The 19093-nt window shown below is 21.2% G+C and overlaps 3 protein-coding genes and 6 non-coding genes across 9 annotated transcripts; 2 read left to right on the forward strand and 7 right to left on the reverse strand.

The window, feature by feature from the left end:
* The first annotated feature begins 525 nt into the window (after positions 1-525).
* On the forward strand, positions 526-809 carry PRELSG_1332200. Its single transcript, XR_003699291.1, has one exon.
* Positions 810-1175: 366 nt separating this feature from the next.
* PRELSG_1332300 lies at positions 1176-1294 on the reverse strand. Its single transcript, XR_003699292.1, has one exon. It is a non-coding gene; the product is annotated as a 5S ribosomal RNA (ribosomal RNA).
* A 405-nt stretch (positions 1295-1699) lies between these two features.
* Positions 1700-1818, reverse strand: PRELSG_1332400. Its single transcript, XR_003699293.1, has one exon. It is a non-coding gene; the product is annotated as a 5S ribosomal RNA (ribosomal RNA).
* Positions 1819-2603: 785 nt separating this feature from the next.
* Positions 2604-2722, reverse strand: PRELSG_1332500. The gene has a single exon (XR_003699294.1). It is a non-coding gene; the product is annotated as a 5S ribosomal RNA (ribosomal RNA).
* A 73-nt stretch (positions 2723-2795) lies between these two features.
* On the reverse strand, positions 2796-2914 carry PRELSG_1332600. The gene has a single exon (XR_003699295.1). It is a non-coding gene; the product is annotated as a 5S ribosomal RNA (ribosomal RNA).
* A 1498-nt stretch (positions 2915-4412) lies between these two features.
* On the reverse strand, positions 4413-4484 carry PRELSG_1332700. The gene has a single exon. It is a non-coding gene; the product is annotated as a tRNA-Pro (tRNA).
* Positions 4485-5587: 1103 nt separating this feature from the next.
* Positions 5588-5998, reverse strand: PRELSG_1332800 (calmodulin, putative; the record flags this gene model as incomplete). Its single annotated transcript, XM_028678855.1, has 1 exon — positions 5588-5998. The coding sequence occupies one exon, from the start codon at positions 5996-5998 to the stop codon at positions 5588-5590; it is 411 nt and encodes a 136-aa protein (XP_028535960.1).
* Positions 5999-6769: 771 nt separating this feature from the next.
* PRELSG_1332900 (conserved Plasmodium protein, unknown function) lies at positions 6770-7332 on the reverse strand (the record flags this gene model as incomplete). Its single annotated transcript, XM_028678857.1, has 2 exons — positions 6770-6888; positions 6981-7332. 2 exons carry the CDS (start codon positions 7330-7332, stop codon positions 6770-6772), a joined length of 471 nt encoding a protein of 156 aa, XP_028535961.1.
* Positions 7333-9336: 2004 nt separating this feature from the next.
* LISP1 (liver specific protein 1, putative) lies at positions 9337-18864 on the forward strand (the record flags this gene model as incomplete). The annotated part of the gene is made up of 1 exon (XM_028678858.1): positions 9337-18864. The coding sequence occupies one exon, from the start codon at positions 9337-9339 to the stop codon at positions 18862-18864; it is 9528 nt and encodes a 3175-aa protein (XP_028535962.1).
* Between the last annotated feature and the right edge of the window lie 229 nt (positions 18865-19093).

Here is a 19093-nt window from a genome sequence, read left to right on the forward strand (position 1 = left end):
ATACATTTTAATATGAATAACACAATAATGTCAAGTCTTCTAATGAAATATTAAAAAAGAAAAATTGTGAATTCCAAAAGAATGTAAATCATAAAAATAATTTATATAAAATAATTATTATACTACAACAAACAAGGAAAATGCATAAAAAATAAAAAATTTAAAATTAATTTTTGTAATATAATAAAAAATATGCAAAAAAAAATTTTTTTTATAATAAAATGAAAAAATAAAATGCAAAAAGAACTAGCCGAATATAACAACAGATAAATATGTAAAAAAAAAAATTATGAATTATTTTAAAAATATTTTACATTTTTTATATATTTTTATTTTTAAAATTTAATTGTTAAAATTATACTATTTTAATATGTAATATGCACTAATTTATATGCATGCAAATTTTAACTATAATATACATTGCCTGATAAAAAAAAATAGGTTACCATATTCAGGTTTTTTTTGCATATCCATATCATAATGATAACATTATATATTGTCTGGCTGAGTTTATGCTAACATAGATTCAGCTGTAACTCACTGAGGGACCGCACTTTTGTGCAGATAAATGGGATACTATTATGTTAATGAGAATTTCAATATTAATAATGTTCCCGTCTATCGCAAGACATCAGTTACTGAACATGTTTTACTGGAAAGGAAACATGTTGAAGTAATGATGAATCATAAACCGCCCCAGGCTGGAAACAGAGCAGGGTTAATGATCGCTGATGTACGGTGTGAAGATTACGGTTGAACATGTAAATATTTCAGAATTCTCGTTTACGTGATATGTACACCATTTCTCCACCGCATTAAAATCAAATCATCAAGCTAAAATTATATATACCCTAATTTCTCTATCCCCTTATTAACTTTTTGCAAAAATTTATCTATTTTACTAGAACATAGATACACTATTTTGGAAATTTTTTAGTTATAATAAATAAACTTATAAAAAAAATATTTTGTTATTTTAAAAAATTTCCAATAAAACCTTTAATTAATAGTTCATAAGTACATGAATGATTGCTATTACAAATCATATTTTTCTTGACTTTAACCTTTATTACTTTAAAAAAAATGTTCATAAAATTATATTTCATAAAATTTAAACAATAAAAATTATATTAAATAATACTAAATATATATTTTTTTTTTTATAGAAAAAAGAAATGACTCATCACTTGGGGTTCCCGAGCGGTCTCCCACCTCAGTACTAACCAAGCCTCACAGTGCTTAACTTCAGAGTTCTGATGGGATCTGGTGTGGCCACTGTAGTATGAACGAGTCAATATATTGTTCTATCACATATTTTATATTAATACTAAAATTAAGAAAAAAAATTTATACTTTAATTAGAATTAGTACAATAAATTTTTTTTAATCATTATTTCATAGAGAATAAAATTACTCCAATTTAAATAAAAAAAAATTCAATATATATATAAATATATTAAGTACATTTTAAAACATCCATTATGTAGAAAAAAAGTAATTTTATATATTAAATTTTGTTAAATTATTGTTATTGAGAATATATTCAATAAAACAAAAATAAAAATATAAATTTTTATACATAATACTTTTAAATTATTAATAATTAAAATAAAAATAACTAAAATAAGTTTATTATTACTATAAAAAAAAAATACTATTTCTTTTTTTTTAAATTTTATAATAAAACAAAAAGAAAAAAATGACTCATCACTTGGGGTTCCCGAGCGGTCTCCCACCTCAGTACTAACCAAGCCTCACAGTGCTTAACTTCAGAGTTCTGATGGGATCTGGTGTGGCCACTGTAGTATGAACGAGTCATTATATAATAATTTTGCATCTTATATAGTCCTAAAATATATTTATTATTCACAAATAATTTAAAAAAAAATGGAAATATATAATTTAAAAAAATACATATTAAAAATATAATTAAACAATAAGAAATTATAAAAATTTAGTAAAATCATAAAAAAAAATTTAAAAAAAAAATAATTTTGATAAACAATAACAATTAAATAATAATAGAATTTTATTTAATTTTGAAAAATTATCTAGTATTTCATTTAAAATAGAAAAATAATTGTTTATAAAAGAAAACTTTACATTTATCAAAATAGAAGAATAAATATTTACTTTTTTTTATGGACAAAACTTTATCTGAGGTTATAAAAAAAAAATAGATAGATTTATCTTTTTATTAATGCGTACAAATAGTCTTTAACAATATCACAAATAAACTATATAAAAAATATATTATTAAATAATGCAACATAATATTTAAATGATCATAACCATTTTATTTAAAAATGTATAAATGAAAAGGGATAATTATATTTTTAGTACATTATTAAATTTTTTTTAATAAATTTTTCTATAAAATTCAAATTATCACGAGATGAATATAAGTGTATCTTTTGTTAAAATGTTTATTATCACAATAATGTAACATCATTATTAGCACTTTACTCGTGATTTATGAGTGTTTTTATGTTTTATGTATGTGGGCTTTTTCAATTTAATATTAAAAGCATGGTTTTCATTTTATATTTGATTTATATTTTATTAAACAGTTATTTTCATAATAAATTTTTTTTTTTTGTAAAAAAACTCATCACTTGAGGTTCCCGAGCGGTCTCCCACCTCAGTACTAACCAAGCCTCACAGTGCTTAACTTCAGAGTTCTGATGGGATCTGGTGTTTCCACTGTAGTATGAACGAGTTAAAGAATGTAATTGTTTTTATCAATTTGTTGTATAAATAAAAATTGAAAAAAAATAAAATTAGCATAAAAAAAGGTAACTCATCACTTGGGGTTCCCGAGCGGTCTCCCACCTCAGTACTAACCAAGCCTCACAGTGCTTAACTTCAGAGTTCTGATGGGATCTGGTGTTTCCACTGTAGTATGAACGAGTTAGTCTTTTGATGCCATGAATTAAAAAAATATATTTTTTAATAAGTTTGTCAAAAAAAAAAAAAAATAAAAGTTTGATTTAAAAAAAAAGTAATATTGTAATATTGAAATTTTTTAATCATTCAAGAATACTTTAATTTTTTTTTTTATAAACTATATATATTAATTAGTGTTAATTTTTTATATGGGCCAAAAAAATTATTAGTTCATTTCACAAAAATACGAAGTATGCAAAAATTCCTTGTAAAATAAAATTGTTATTTTTAATATCTATTCTTTAATTATAGGGAATAATTAATTAAATTTTTTAGAATTTTTTTATAATTATAATATTTGTTAATTTTATAAGAGATAAATTTTTCTATTTAAGCTTCAAATGCATTAAACTGAAGAAATACAACTTATTCATTAAAAAGATAAATAATGTAAAGCAACACATATAAACAATAATATATATCGAAAATATGTAAATTTTATTATAAATGTCTAAATTAAAAGAAAATATTATATTCATAATATAAAACATTTTTTTTTCATAGAAAAAAATTTTAAGAAAAACTTAGATTTATCCACTTTTTAAGGGCTATAAAATTACTGAACGGTTAAACTTCGTTTTATAGTTATAAAAAAGTATATATTTTCACTTCCAACATATTTATTTTCTCAATAGATAAGATTATGGAGTTATATAAAGTTATATAATACTTATTAAATAATTCTATATTAAGAAATTACTTTTAACAATATAATAATTATTCAACGATGTTATATAATTAAAGTAAAATTTCAAGAATATTGCCTTTTTTTCCAAATTGAATACGAAATATTTTTTTATCATTTTTATTTATTCCTATAAGGATACTTAGCTAAAAATTTGTAATGTTTTTTTTTTTAATTTTTGGAAATTTTTTTTATTTCTAATAGGAAACATTTTGCCCATTAATTATATATATATATTTTTTTTCTTTTTATAAAATAATTTATTGATCTTATTAAATAACATTTATTTCACTTTTTTTTTACCCTCTTTGCTTAATGGAAAAAATTACTGAAATATTATATTTTTCTTTTTAGTAAAGGGTATAAAAAAAGCTATATTTCCTTAAAAAAAAAAAATGTATCATAAATGATGTACTTGTAATATTAAATTAAAAAGTATAAAATATGTAACTACAAAAAATAGTATACAATTATAACATGAAATAAAATTTATTTTCTATAATACTATATGTAGGAATAAATAATATATTTGTATTTATCTAACATATTTTTTGACATGGAAAAAAAAAGAAATTTTACGAAAGCTGAAGCTTCAAATTGTTCATATAATAGCTTTTTTCATAAAAAAATGTAACTCTGTGACAAGTTTTATAATTTTCTCTTTTCTAAAATTCTTAGTATAAATAAGTATATAAATGAATGTATAATTTTGAAAACGATGCATTTTACTACAGTAAATTTAGTTACATGTAGTATAATTAATTTTACTTATTAAAAATGTGGGCTACTCCGGGAATCGAACCCGGGACCTCTCCCACCCTAAGAGAGAATCATACCACTAGACTAAGTAGCCTTATTTAATAATATACTTGATTGTTTATTTTAATTTATTTCAATATTTAAAGAATTATTTTTTAAATATACTTTTATGTTTAATAAATATATATATTTTAATAACACAATGTTAAATACTAAATTTATAATATATTTTTCTTAAATATAAATGCAAGAGAAATTACTAATATATGAATAAAATAACATATTAATATTTCCCAAAATTATTTTAAGATTATTAAGTATAAATAAAAAGGAGAAGCAATTAAATTATAAATCATAAATTAAAATTGTATCATATATATGTTCAAGGATTTTTTTATATAGTATACGGCTAATATCAATATTATATAAAACGCATGGAAAATAAGAAAAGAGAAAATTTTGATAAAAGACTTTTTATATTTATATTCAATATTTTTTTACTTTTTTTAATTTTTTTTGTTTTTTTGTTTATTAAAAAAATATAATTCCAATATAAATAATTTAGTAATTATATTCTGTTTATAATATTTTTATAGCAATACATCAATGTTTAATAATTCTATATTAAATATATATAAATGATATATATGTATTAATTACTAAATCATTTAATATTTATTATATCAAATAATTTAATTTTTTTTTATATAAGATAAAATAATGCATTTGATATGCTTATTAGAAATATAATATAACAATTACAATATTTAAATATGATAGATAAATGAAAGAAAATTTTTGATTTTGATATAATTTGTATGTACATAAAATAAGATCTTTCGTATTGCATAATTTAATGCCAAAGCTTAAAAATGAAACTTATAAAGCTCTTTAGTATTTAAATAAAAAAAAATTGGATATTAATAATAATTTTACAATATTTCAAGTTTTAATATGACAGATGAAAATTTTTTTTCGATAATAAAGCTGTTAAATTGAAAAAAATAATTAAAAAAATATATTAAAAAAATAAAGCATAAATTAAAATATGGTATGGTACAATTAAATGAAAAAGTAATATTCATATATTTATATCAAAAAAAAAAAATAAAAAAATAAATATTTTTGTAAAGTACTAAAACATGGTCACACGTGTTATATTAATCAATATAATTCTATGATATTATTCAGTTTTACTTAAGAAAATACTCTATTTGTGAATTCTCTCATAGGTATCATTTTTTCATCATTTGGATCAACAAATTTCTTAAAATTTATAAAATCTTCATCAGATAGAATGTCACTCATTGTCATAACTAAATGAATCGTCTTGTCTATAGCTAAAATACCATTGTCCTTTTTATCTAATTTTTTTATAGTATTTAAAAATTGCTCTTCTGGGGTAAGTGTTCCTAAATGTGTCTTTGCAATTTTAACGTATTCTCCTAATGAGTACTTTATATCGTTTTTGTCTTCTATCATAGAAAAATCAAATGGAACTCCAATGAACCTTAAGGCATACATTAATTCATTAAGTGATATAGAACCATCAAAATCCTTATCTAATAATAGGAAAGATTCCTTAATTAATGCATCTGTTCTAGACATTTTGTTATAATCAATAATTTCTTATATAACAATAATTATCTAATAAACAAAAAAAAGATATAAAAAAATGAATATTAATATTTTATGTGAAAAAAAGTAATAATATTCACGAAAAGATGATAAAGTAACTACACCACAAAAATTAATTAAATGAATTTGTTCGATAAATAAAAAAATATATGCTTTTCTTTTTTATCGATACAGTATCTTTAAAATTTTATAATATTATTTTTTTTTTTAATTTAAGAGTAACACAAAAAAATTTAAGATTCTTTCACATACAATTTTTAAATGCACATTAATTACTTTTGTTTTATTTTTATGCTTCAAAAAATGAATTTTTTTTTTTTTTTTTGTTGTAAAAATAAGCTAAAAAATTTAACTTTTACTACCATCTTTAATTTTTTTGTTCAAATTTCTTGAATTAAATCTTTTTCACATTGCTTATTCGGCTCCTACATGAACGTTCATGAAAAAAAAAAAAAATAGCTAAAATTATCTGTTAACCTTTTTTTTTTAAATTATTTATTTATATATGTGTATTTTTTATATAAATAAATAAAATTTATTTATTCAGGTAAACACAAATTTAATTTAAAGTTTTTTTTTTAACTAGCTATATATTTTAATAAAATTTTTTTTTTTATAAGTTAAACATTATGTACAACTCCAAATAATAAGTATAAATATTTTATTAAAATAAATATCAGCATTTCCCTATTTATAAAAATATTTCACGTGTATATCTGTATATATTTTTAAGTACTTTTTTCAAAATGCTATTATTTTATTTACTTTATCTATAACTTCAGATATTATAATATTCATATCTTTAAGTTTACTATCACTTAAATTTTCATTGCATACATCAAATATTCCCATTGATACATCTAAACCCCAAAAAAAAAAAAAGTTGCAAAATCCTGAAAATTTGTTTTTTTGTTATGTAAAATGTGAAAAACAAATATATATAAAATTATACCCATGACAACACAAGTCTTATTATTATCATCTGGAGGATTAAGAATATCCTTGTCAATTTGTACACTCTCTACATCCATACTATTTATATCTTGGTTGGATTTTTCAATTTTGACTAAAAATTTTTTGTATCTTTCTGTGGAAAAATTATTTATTAGATTCCTGTGAATATGTGGCTTCTCGGTATTAATTTTTTTTCTTGAATAAAATTTAGTTTCATCATGATTTTTTTCATTACATAGAAGTAAATTATTCGAACTCCTTTCACTAAATTGATCGTCTAATAAACTTTCTCTTGATATTTTATTGCTTCTTGTCACTTCATCTTTATTATCTTTTTTATTTTCATTCATATTTATATAATGGAAATAATATGTTATGAATATTACCTAGGTGTAAATTAAATTAAAATTATATTTTTCCCTTTTTAAAATTATCTTTGGTTAATATATAAATAATTTAAATTTCTTTTAACAGATAAAAATTTGCTTTTATATTTTTAATGGAGTAATAGTGTTAGTTCATATCTTTAATAAATTATAAAAATTATAAATGCATGCTTTATATATAATTTAATGAAAAACAAATTATAATGATGTATTTCCATAAAGAAAAATTCATTTATTTTTTGAAAAAAAGTTTTGGAAATAAAGTAATAAAAAAAATTACAAAAAATCGTTCAATTTATACTTTTTTTTTTTTTTTTTTTTTTTTTATGTAAAAATACTTTAATTTCGCGGGGAAAAAAATATCTACTAAATACATAAGTTTAATACTTTATATCCATTTAAAAATTATATACAGCTTTATATAAATGATACTTTTAAATATTTTTAAATGTCATAACTGCATGAATTATGTGGTTTTTCCATTGAAAAAAGGAATCATCTTAATAACTAGGGTAAACACTCTTTTTAATAGAAACAAATTAATTTAATTTTTATGCATTTTGACTATTACAAAAGAATATATATATACATATGTATATATTTATCTTTTTAAATATCTCTTTTGGCATGCATCAAATTTTTTATATGTATCAAAGTAAAAAAAAAATGAATATTAAAAAAACAAAATTTTGCAAATAACATTCAATAATAATTATGTTTCTGTATATATTTTAATTTTTAATATAACCTACAAATATTATTGGTTTTCTCAATTTTTCCTAATATTGTACCTTTTAAAGTAGAAAATTAAAGATATAAAACAGTTTTCATTTATTTGAATCATTGTAGTTGATAGAATGATTCACTTCCTTTTTTTTATTTAATATCTTACAAATTTTTTCTTTTTCATGGATAAGGTATCTAATTTCAGGATTTATGTATATAATACTTTTTTCTTTCTCTTGTAGCTTTACTTTTATTAAGCTTAAGGTTGTAAAGTTAATCTTTTTTTTTTGTTTTGTCTCATTCTTCATTATTCTTGTGAAGTAATAACTAAGTATTCCCTTTTAATTGGATAAACTAATTTAAGTTCTATTACATTTTATATGATATTGATAATAATTTTCTTATAGATAATGCATTATGTATTATTTATATTTAAATGATATTTTGAATAAATGAAATAATTCATAATATACTACTAAATTATTATATCATTTAAATATTATAGAATGAAAGTATTTATAATGCACTATTTATTTTTTAATTTTATTATTTTATTATTTTTTGCATTCGCATGCTAAATGGTGGTAGAATAAGAGGCATTTACATGCTGAATGCTTGCAATATCATATGTTTTCATATTCCAAATTGTGGTAGAATAATACACAAGCACATACTAAATGTAGATTAAAGCATATTCATATTTAATTTTGACAATTTTTATCGAATAAGTCGACAAGTAAAACTATAAAATATGCAGAACGAGATATGTATTAAAAGAAATATATGCATTCCAGAGTATGCAAATTTTTTAATATATTTTTTAATTTTTATTATGTTTGTTCTTAATCTTATTATATTGAGACTGCTATATTCATGTGTTGATTTTCGACAATAAAGAATTATAGAGATTCTATTTATTTTTACAACTTAAAAACACTTTATACATAATTATATAAGTATATCTACAAAATTATGAAACATTATAAATTAATATTTAATGTAAATTTTATATATATTTTTTTTTCTCTTAATATATGAAAAAATTTTCTTGCTATTCACTCTTTTTAAATAGAATTATACTCATTTTTCAAAAAGAACTAAAATTTTTAAAATATTTTTTTTTATAATTTCTTTTAATTTTTTTATTTTTATTTTTTTATATATATTAAAATAAAAAAAAATACATTGAAAATTTCATTTCTAATTAAAAAATTTTATTTTGTCTCTTCTATATACTAAAAGATGAACATACTTTTTTTTTATTTATTAGGTTTATTATACCTTATAGATAATACTATATTTTGTAATAAAAATAAAGATGAACTTCGTAATATAGAAAAAAATAATCATTTAGTTGGTTTATTTTCATTAAATGATGAACATAAAGATATTTTATCTGAAATTAATAATAATTTATGCCACAAGCTAAACAGAAGAGAAACAATCACAAAAGAAGAATTAGTAAGTACTTTAAATTTATTAAATGAGAAATATAAGAATGTTATCAATGCTTCTGAAAAAGAAAAGTATGAAAAATTAATTTCTCAAATTGAAGACGTATTAAAAAAATATGATTTAACTTTCGAAGATGGTGAAGCAAAAAAAAAAAAAAAATTAAATAAAAATACTCTTTTATTAAAGATAGAGAATTCTTTGTATAAAAAAGATCTTGCTAATTTTAAGAAAGTTAGTGATCTTATTAAGTCAAGAAATATTTATTTACAACATAATTATAGAATATGTGATTCTTCTAATGAAAAGCTATTGTTAAGCACTCCTAGAAAACTACATGCAACAGATTATAGTGTGAAAAATATAAATCTTCCATTATCCTTCAGAATTACAAATCAAATAAATACTCCAGAATCCTTTTGTTCAAATGCATCTTGTGTTCCATTTCAATACAACAAGCCAGTTAAGCTATATAAACCTTTACTTGATTTTAATTTAGAACAATTAGAAGAGGACTTCAAGTCTCAGTTGAAGGATTATGAAGAATCGAAAAAAGAAAATTCCTTTTTAATACAGGATAATAATAAATTAAAAAGAGTTTTATTAAATTTACCTTCTAGTAAAATGCCCAAAGCTCAATCCAACGATGAATTAAAAAAAACAGTTGAAGTAGGAAATAGAATTCTTACTTATGAAGTTAATAAAAAATTAAGAGGAGAATCGGATGATTATGCACTTTGTAGCCTAAATAATGATGTAATACACGTTACTGCAAAAAAAATTAAAAAGATTATACAAATTCCCCAAAAACAATTGAGGCAAAACATATACCCAAAGAAATTTAATAATAATGTTGTAATTAAAAATATGACTCCAACAAAAATAAAAAAGGATTCTTTTAGAGAAAAAAAAGCAGAAAAAAACGGGGAAGTTAGCAAAGATTATTATATATTTATAAAAGAAAACATAAAGAAACAACCTAAATCTTTTACAAAATTACATAATATCCCAATTAAAAAAAAAACAGTAATTAAACCAGTAACAAATAATAAATTTGTAAAAAAAATAATAATCAAAAAAGTTATACAAGAAGTACCTGTTGTTAAAGAAACAATAAAAGAAGTGCAACTTCAACCCAAAAAACCTAATGTTCAAAAATTTACACAATATCCTCAAAATAAATGTGGTTATAATTTTTATGCTATTCCTTTGATTCAGTTTTATCATCCAAGTGACAGTATGCATTGCTTATCATGTTCTCAGTATGAAGAAAATTTAACTTGCGATTGTGCTTTGAATGAAAATTTTATTAAATTCAATTATGATCAAAATTGCTTGATGTGTATACCTACTAGAGTCATTAATCATTGCTTCTGTAATATGAATAATTTAGTACCTTCAACAGGAAAATGCATCAAACAAGAACCAGGCACTGTGATACAAATATTCAATAATACATGTCCAAACAATGATCATACTTGTAATTGTACATCAAAAAAAAAAAAAAAAAAAAATGTTTTTTCAGTATCTTCACAAGGTATTTCAAGCAATAATAGTAAGTTAAGAACAGCATATATGCAGAATTATAATCCCCGAATGATTGGTTTTTATGATCAGAAAATATCAAAATTTACTTCAGAAAATACTCAGGAAAATAATGATGAGAAAAATAATGATATGAAACATAATAATGTTGAAGAAAATAATGAAGAAGAAGAAGAAGAAGAAAAAGAAAAAGAAGAGGAAGAGGAAGAGGAAGAGGAAGAAGAAGAAGAAAAAGAAAAAGAAGAAGAAGAAGAAGAAAAAGAAGAAGAAGAAGAAGAAGAAAAAGAAGAAGAAGAAAAAGAAAAAGAAAAAGAAGAAGAAGAAGAAGAAGAAGAAGAAAAAGAAGAAAAAGAAGAAGAAGAAGAAGAAGAAGAAGAAAAAGAAGAAGAAAAAGAAGAAGAAGAAGAAGAAGAAGAGGAAGAGGAAGAAGAAGAAAATGATATAGATAATGATGAAAATAATGGTGTGAAAGGTAAAAATATAAATTATAACAATGTATTTTATAATAGAAGACATTCAAATAAAAATTTTGCAATAAGTAGAAACGATCACGACAGAAAAGTGAAAAATGAAGTTAGTAATGATTTAAGAGAGGACTTAGAAGGATCTCTAGATGAAAAGCATGAAATTGAGGATGAATATTCCTTAGACACAACTGATAACGATTTCATATCGTTTAACGAATCATATAAATATAATAAAACTAAACAGAATTTAAAAAAAATATATTATAATACAATTTATGGAAAAAAAAATCACCTTAATTACAATAAAAACGAAGGAATTGTACTAAAATTAAGACTCATATATAAAACTGGATTTTTTTCAGATACAAAAAAAGAAGTAAATGCATATTTAAAAACATCTAGAAGAGATATTAAATCTAATAAACAAAAAATACTTTACCTAATTAGAAAATTATTTAGTAAAACATTTAAAGACATAATTTATAAAATAGATGCATCAAGGGTACATATGTTTCCTATAATTAAGAGTTCAAAAATTCAAGGCTATGATTTATATTTTGGTAAAATAAAGAGTAAATATGCAGCATCTTTAAATATATTTAGTCGTTCTGTTTTTGATTTAGTAAATAATTCAGTTTATTTTATTAGCTCTGACGGAGACTATATCTTGTTAGAAGATCTAATAAAAAAAGTACATAATAAAAAGCAAAAGGATAATTTTAATCTTACTGCATATGTGAAGAAATATTATTATTATATGAATAAAAAACAAAGAAATGATACAGTACACACTAATGATGAAACAGATAATGATCAAAAAATTGATTTATTTGACAATAAATTTGCACAAGAAGAAACTAAAAGAAAGCATCTTAATGTTGAAGAAAGTAAAATCGAGGACAATGCAATCCTAAATACCTCAGATGTATTAAATGTTTTATCTGAATATGAAGATGTATTATCAAAAGAAGATATAAAATTGATCACTGAGAATAATAAAAATGTAACAATTCATAAAAAAAATATTAATGGAGATGAAATAACAGAAATAACAATCAAAAAAGATGAAACCATTTTAGAAAATGAGTGTATTGAAGAAAATATTGATGGATATGAATCAATAACTATTGAAGGAAATGAAAATGTTGAAAATGTTAATGAAACAGTAAAAAATTATATAGATAAATATCTCAATATACATAATATGCCAATATATTACGTTGAAAACTCTAAGATATCTAAAAATGCAATTTACATAACATCTGATGTACGTAGCTGTTTGAATATGCTTAAAATGAGCATTTTAGGTATATGTGATATTACTGATAGACCTGCTGATGAGTTCAAATTTTGTTTAGTTGATAAAAAAACTAAATTTTATAATCCTAACGAATGCTTTGATGTACCAAAATCCATAAAGAATGTCCAAGAATTATATAATTATAACAAATATTTAGATATGAAAATATTAATTGTTCCTTTGCATATGAAAGATATTAATATAATACCTAAGAGTTTTGATTATTTATATGGATCAAATGAAGAAAATCGTCCCCAAAAAGTTTATGAAGAAAATGATGAAGAAAATTTAGTTAAAAGAAAAACAAAAATTAAAGGAGATGCAGCATATTCACTTAAAAATAAGTTAAATGATAATTTAAAAGTATCAGGGGAATCATTAGAATCATATGAAGGAGGTGTTAAGAAAAATGATGATATATTTACCAAATATAATATTGAAGAAGTTATAGAATATGAAAATAAAGAAATAACTGTTTTTGAAGATGAAGAACTTTATAAAAAAAAAATCTTTTATGATTGTTTCGAATTATACATAGACAATCCCAAAAAAAAAATTGATATATTAAATGCTCCTATATTAAAAGCATATACTTTTGAATTATTTATTACTGATATTATGAATAAATTAATGCATGTTCCTTCTATTTTTACTAGTCCACATACATACAAGAAAGGTTTGAGTTTAAAAGATACTTATTTGTATTTTGAATATTTTTCTTTTAACAAAAATACAAATGTTATTTATCCATTAACATTTGAAAAAAATATTCCATTATACGAAGTACTAAAAGAACTTAAAACAAGAAACGAAGACATAATGATTAAAAATAAAGTTATCGAAGAAGATTTAAGTTTTGATAATTTGAGAGATATGATAATCCCGTCAAAAATTAATATGATTAATTCAAGATCCATACACTTTGAAATACCAATATTTTATTTAGATGAGTATTCTAATTTTTATCAAGATAGAATTATTTTAAGGAACGTTCCGGAGATTTTTACTGTAAAAGATTTGGTTAGTTCTATAAAAAATTTATTAAATGAAATATTAATTTCATTTAACCTTAATCTATTAGAAGATATAAAGCTATACACTATGAAAAATAACAAATGGAAAAATGTATTAGAAAATACATCAGTGCATGACTTAAAAATAAATAATCAAGATATATTTACTTTATTAACTAACAAGAATTTTTTAACTAAAAATGATTTTCAAATATTATCTAATATAGCAATTGATTTTGTAGATAATAATATATATACTAAAAAATTAGATATATATATAGAATATCATCTCAATCCTTATACTTTATACAATGTACCTATAAATATGTCTTCTAATAACTTTAAATATTTATTTTTAAGTTATATAGATGCAGTTTTATCAGAATCATTTTTAGACGAATTTTTTTTTACTTACAACAAAAGAAATGTAGTTGGATCCAATGCTGAATTAAAAGGTTCTGAAAATGTAGAAGATAAAGATATACATATATATGAAGGAGTTGATAGTATAGAAAATGAAAACATATCATTTATATATTTATTAAATATGATAAGCAAATTTTATAAAGTTAAATTAAATTCATCTAGAATGGTTAGTAGTGTAATTACGGATTTATGCGAACTATGTGGAAAGAGCTCTAACGAACATGTTCTACTTAAAGAAAAGAAATCATCAAAAAATAAAATAAATATTGAATTAGCTTTGGACAATAGTTCTAACAAAATATTGGTTAAAAATGTACCTTTAAATATGTTAGTATGGAAATTTATAAATATTTTAATGAAAGGTTCATTTAATATTCCCATTGAAGATAAAGACAAATTATACAACTTATTTACGATAGTTCCTGATGTTAAAAATAATTCAAAATATTATGAACATTTTTTTACATCTCATCCCGGATATACTATTCAAGATACACTAAAAATAATCCCGAAAGATAATTTAGTTTTAATAAAAGCATATCCAGAAACACTAAATCACATTAGAGATAGTGAATATTTTAATGATTATTCAAATTTTAGACTTGATTCGTTACCATCTATCATAGACTTTAATAATCCTAATATATGCATAAGTTTCTATGTTAATTATAATGATGAAAATAAAATTACTTATATAAAAAATGTTCCTGCGAACACACCCACAGATGCTGTATTTAAGTCAATTCTTTTAAATTTTTACTCTTATTGGAGTAAACTAGATGAAGTAAAAAAAATAAAATATGCTCTCTTTAGCAATAATAAAGAAATAGAAAATGCTGTAGAATATTTAAATTTTGAAGAAACCCCAAAATTTCATACATTTTTAGCTTTAAGAGAAAACTTTGATAACGAAAATTCTATAATAGAACATATTGATTTACATGATAAGTATGAATTGGAATCAAGAAAAGTTTCAAAAGAAAGATTAGAAGAAGCAGAATTTTATGATTCTCTTTTAAGAGAAATTCTTGTAACCAATTATATTGATTATACTAATATTAAACTAAATGGGTATAAGATTGCTGTTTATGTGTATAATGGAATTTCTTATAAGCCAACAATCATTCACAATGTACCATTAAATGCTACTAATAAAGATATAATTAGCTTTTTATTAAAGAAATCAAACCATGTTAATATTAAAAACCTTATAGACCAATTCCTTTTACTAAATGAAGAATTGTTTAATTCATTAAAACTTAAATCAATTACACAAAATGTAGTGTTCTTAAAGGAGTTGATACAATTCAACAATTTAGATAAATCTAAATTGTATTTGGTACATAGAACCATATTTAATCCTTTAGATAATTTATTCCAAAACATAGCTGAAAAAATTTACGATTTTCAATCTGAAATAGTATCAGCCTTTACTGTGGAAGAAGGGAAAGGAACACTGAGTATAAATGTAAATATAAATGACAAAATATATATTTTAAAGGTTTTAAATATACCTTATAACATGTATATAATTCAATTCCTAAGATATGCTATTGGATATCAAAGACAATGGATATACAAATTTGTTAATTTCTATATAATAAAAGGTGATGAAAAATTTGTATTAAATGATAATTCTGATAGTATAATATATGGTAGAACAGTTAGTGAAATATTTAAAATATGCAAATCAAGTGATAACTGTACCTTGCACATTGATATATTTTATAAAAATCAAGAAAATTATGAAATATCCCCATATAATAATATGCATGAAAATAAGGATAACACTTATAGTTTTGTAAACTTCGATGATTACCAAATGAAAAATATTGTATTAAATGAATTGACTAAAAAGATGAATGAAGATGAAATTCATAATAAAAAAATAGATTTATCTGCATTATGTTTTGAGTACAACGTTGGTATGTACAAAAAAACTATTTTTGGTTCCTCAAGAATTTGCAATATTCCTAGAAAATATACAGTAGACGATGTACTAAAATATGTCAAAAACAAATTATTAGAAGATGCGAAAATTAAAATTGTTAAAGATCTACAATTAATGGTTATTGTTAATGATAAATATGTGCCTGTTCCTAGGAATATGGATATTGGTTATGTAATTCATTATTTTTTTAACAATGTACCATCAATCATTTATGATATAGATGATGGACTGCTTAATATTGTTCACTTAACCTTACATAAAACAATTATAGATATAAAAAATAATACATTTATCAAGAAGGATATGCAAATGTACCTGAAAAAAGGTAATAATATAGAAAATATTAATATAAAGAATATTCCAATTAACTTTACAGAAGATGATTTAATAACTTATTTATTAAAATATTTAACAAAAAGTTCAGAAGTCATAAACTTCATGAGAGATAATACTTCCATATGTATATACCCTCGATGTGATCCTATATATATTCATTATGAGAAAAAACAAATAGCATTTACACCTTCCTTAGAATATCATAATGCCTTAAAAAATATATATTACCTAACAACAGTAGAAGCTTATGAAAATTTTTATGCTAAATTAGGTCACAACGAGTTTAATTTTGCAAAATCCGATGATTTTAATAATATAAATAATATTAGAAGAAATGAAGTTGTAAGCATTGATATAAATATCCATTTACCTAATATTTATAAAACTGTTCGTGTAAAAAATCTAAATATAAATGTAACAATAGAAGATTTATTATCAAAAATATTTACTTTTATTACAACAAGAAAGTATAAATGGAATGAATTATTTACATTTGTTGGAAGCACTTCAAAAAATAATATACTTAAGAAAGTAAAGAAAAACGAAGAATCTCAGTTATTCAAAGATTGTTTGAATGAAGAAGAAAACTTAACATTTATTTATACATCTCACGATAATGAGATACATGACTACTTTATATCTAAATTGGCTTATTTGCCAACATTAATAAATTATCAAACTAATTATGTAACTTTATATAGTACTATAAGTGGATTTGAAAACAATAGCACAATTTTACATGCCTTTCCTGATTATTTAACCTCCAAAACTATGCTTACAATATTACAATATAATTTTTTTAAGTTAATAGGTAAAACTTATTTAAATGTTTTTGGTTGTTCTTATGACGACAATTTAAATGTTACATCTAAAAATGATGCTTTAATGGGAGAAAGAAATGATGATTTAGTAAAAACAATGAAAGTTGATGAATGTGAACAGCAAATGAAATTTATTTTAAGGGTAAACAAAAATGAAAAAAGAGAAATATATACAGTAAAAGATTTAGTTAATACTGATCTAAATATAGACTGTCAAGCATTAAAAAATGATGAAGATATGGAAGAATGCCTTGACTTTCTTTCTTCTCTAAATAATTCCTCTATATTTTGGAGAAATGGCATATTAGGTTTTATGGCTAACTCCATTATAATACGTGATACCTATAATAATAGTTTAGTATTATCAAATGCAGATTTTCACATAAATGAAAAAATATTATTGCAAAATGTATTATATGACATTAATTTATCACCATATTTATATAAATTATTTGAATTATCTCATATTGATAAAAAGTGTAGCAGTTATATAAAACTTTTAAAAAATAGTGTACCACATATTCAATGTTTATTATCATATGGTTTTAACATATATTTTGATTTACATTATGATAGCAATTTAGAAACTTACGATGGATTTAAGATAGGAAATGATTCTTTGGGTGTAACTCAAATACATTCTTTCCCAAATTTACATGAACATCATTTTGTAGAGTTAACTTTACATAACGATGATGGAACTTATATCACCATAAAAAATGTTTACAGAGATATGACAGTTGGTACCTTTTTAAATGATTTATCTAAAGCAAGGTTTCATATTCATGGATTAAGATATAATGAAACTTCTATTTTTTATAAACTTGTATACTTAGTAAATGAAGACATATATGATATATCTACTGAAGATTCAATAGCAAAAGTACATGATATAGTATTAAAATTTTCAAAATCTAATATTATTTTAAAAATTGTTAAAAACGATGATGTAAAATCGTCCTTTCCAAATATGTATTTAAGTCCATATCCTTCAGTAATTGATTTAAGCCAAAATAATTTTCAGGTTTCCATATTCTTACCTTCAAGACAAATACTTCATAATGATTTATTAAAAATGCCAGTTGTTCCAAACATTACTATTAATAATGTTCCATCCACTACTATTGTTTCTTCCTTAAAGGAACTTATACAGCCTTTAATTAAAGAATTCTTTGAAACAAAGAAAATTTCAGAAGATTTAAATATTGACTCCTCTAGGTTTGATATAGAATTTTTGGTAATTAATTTTAATCCCTTCACAAAAGTAACTCATAAAATTAATTCGAATATATTAAGTAATTTATCAGTTAGTAACTTTTATAACATTTATATTAATGGAGGTTTAGTACTTCAAATAGATCGCCTAAAAGAAGTTAATGATCATTTATATTTTGAATTTATAAATCACTTTTCAAAAGTAATAATTGATTTTTCTGATCATAAAATTTATATGAAATAATCACAATAAAAATGGTTTATGCTCTAAAAAATTTCGATTTCCTTTTTATTTATAAAAAAAAAAAATTATTTTTTATATAATATTTTTATTAATAAATTATCGTGATGCTTTATTATTTTTTAATTTTTTACTTTTTAAATTTTATTAAAAAGAATAGTTAAAAAAATGATATAATTCTTAAAATCGTTTTTCATATCTTATTAGATAGTTATAAGATTTTTAAGCGTTT

This window comes from Plasmodium relictum, assembly GCF_900005765.1.
Source record: "Plasmodium relictum strain SGS1 genome assembly, chromosome: 13".
In the NCBI taxonomy this organism is placed as follows: Eukaryota; Apicomplexa; class Aconoidasida; order Haemosporida; family Plasmodiidae; genus Plasmodium; species Plasmodium relictum.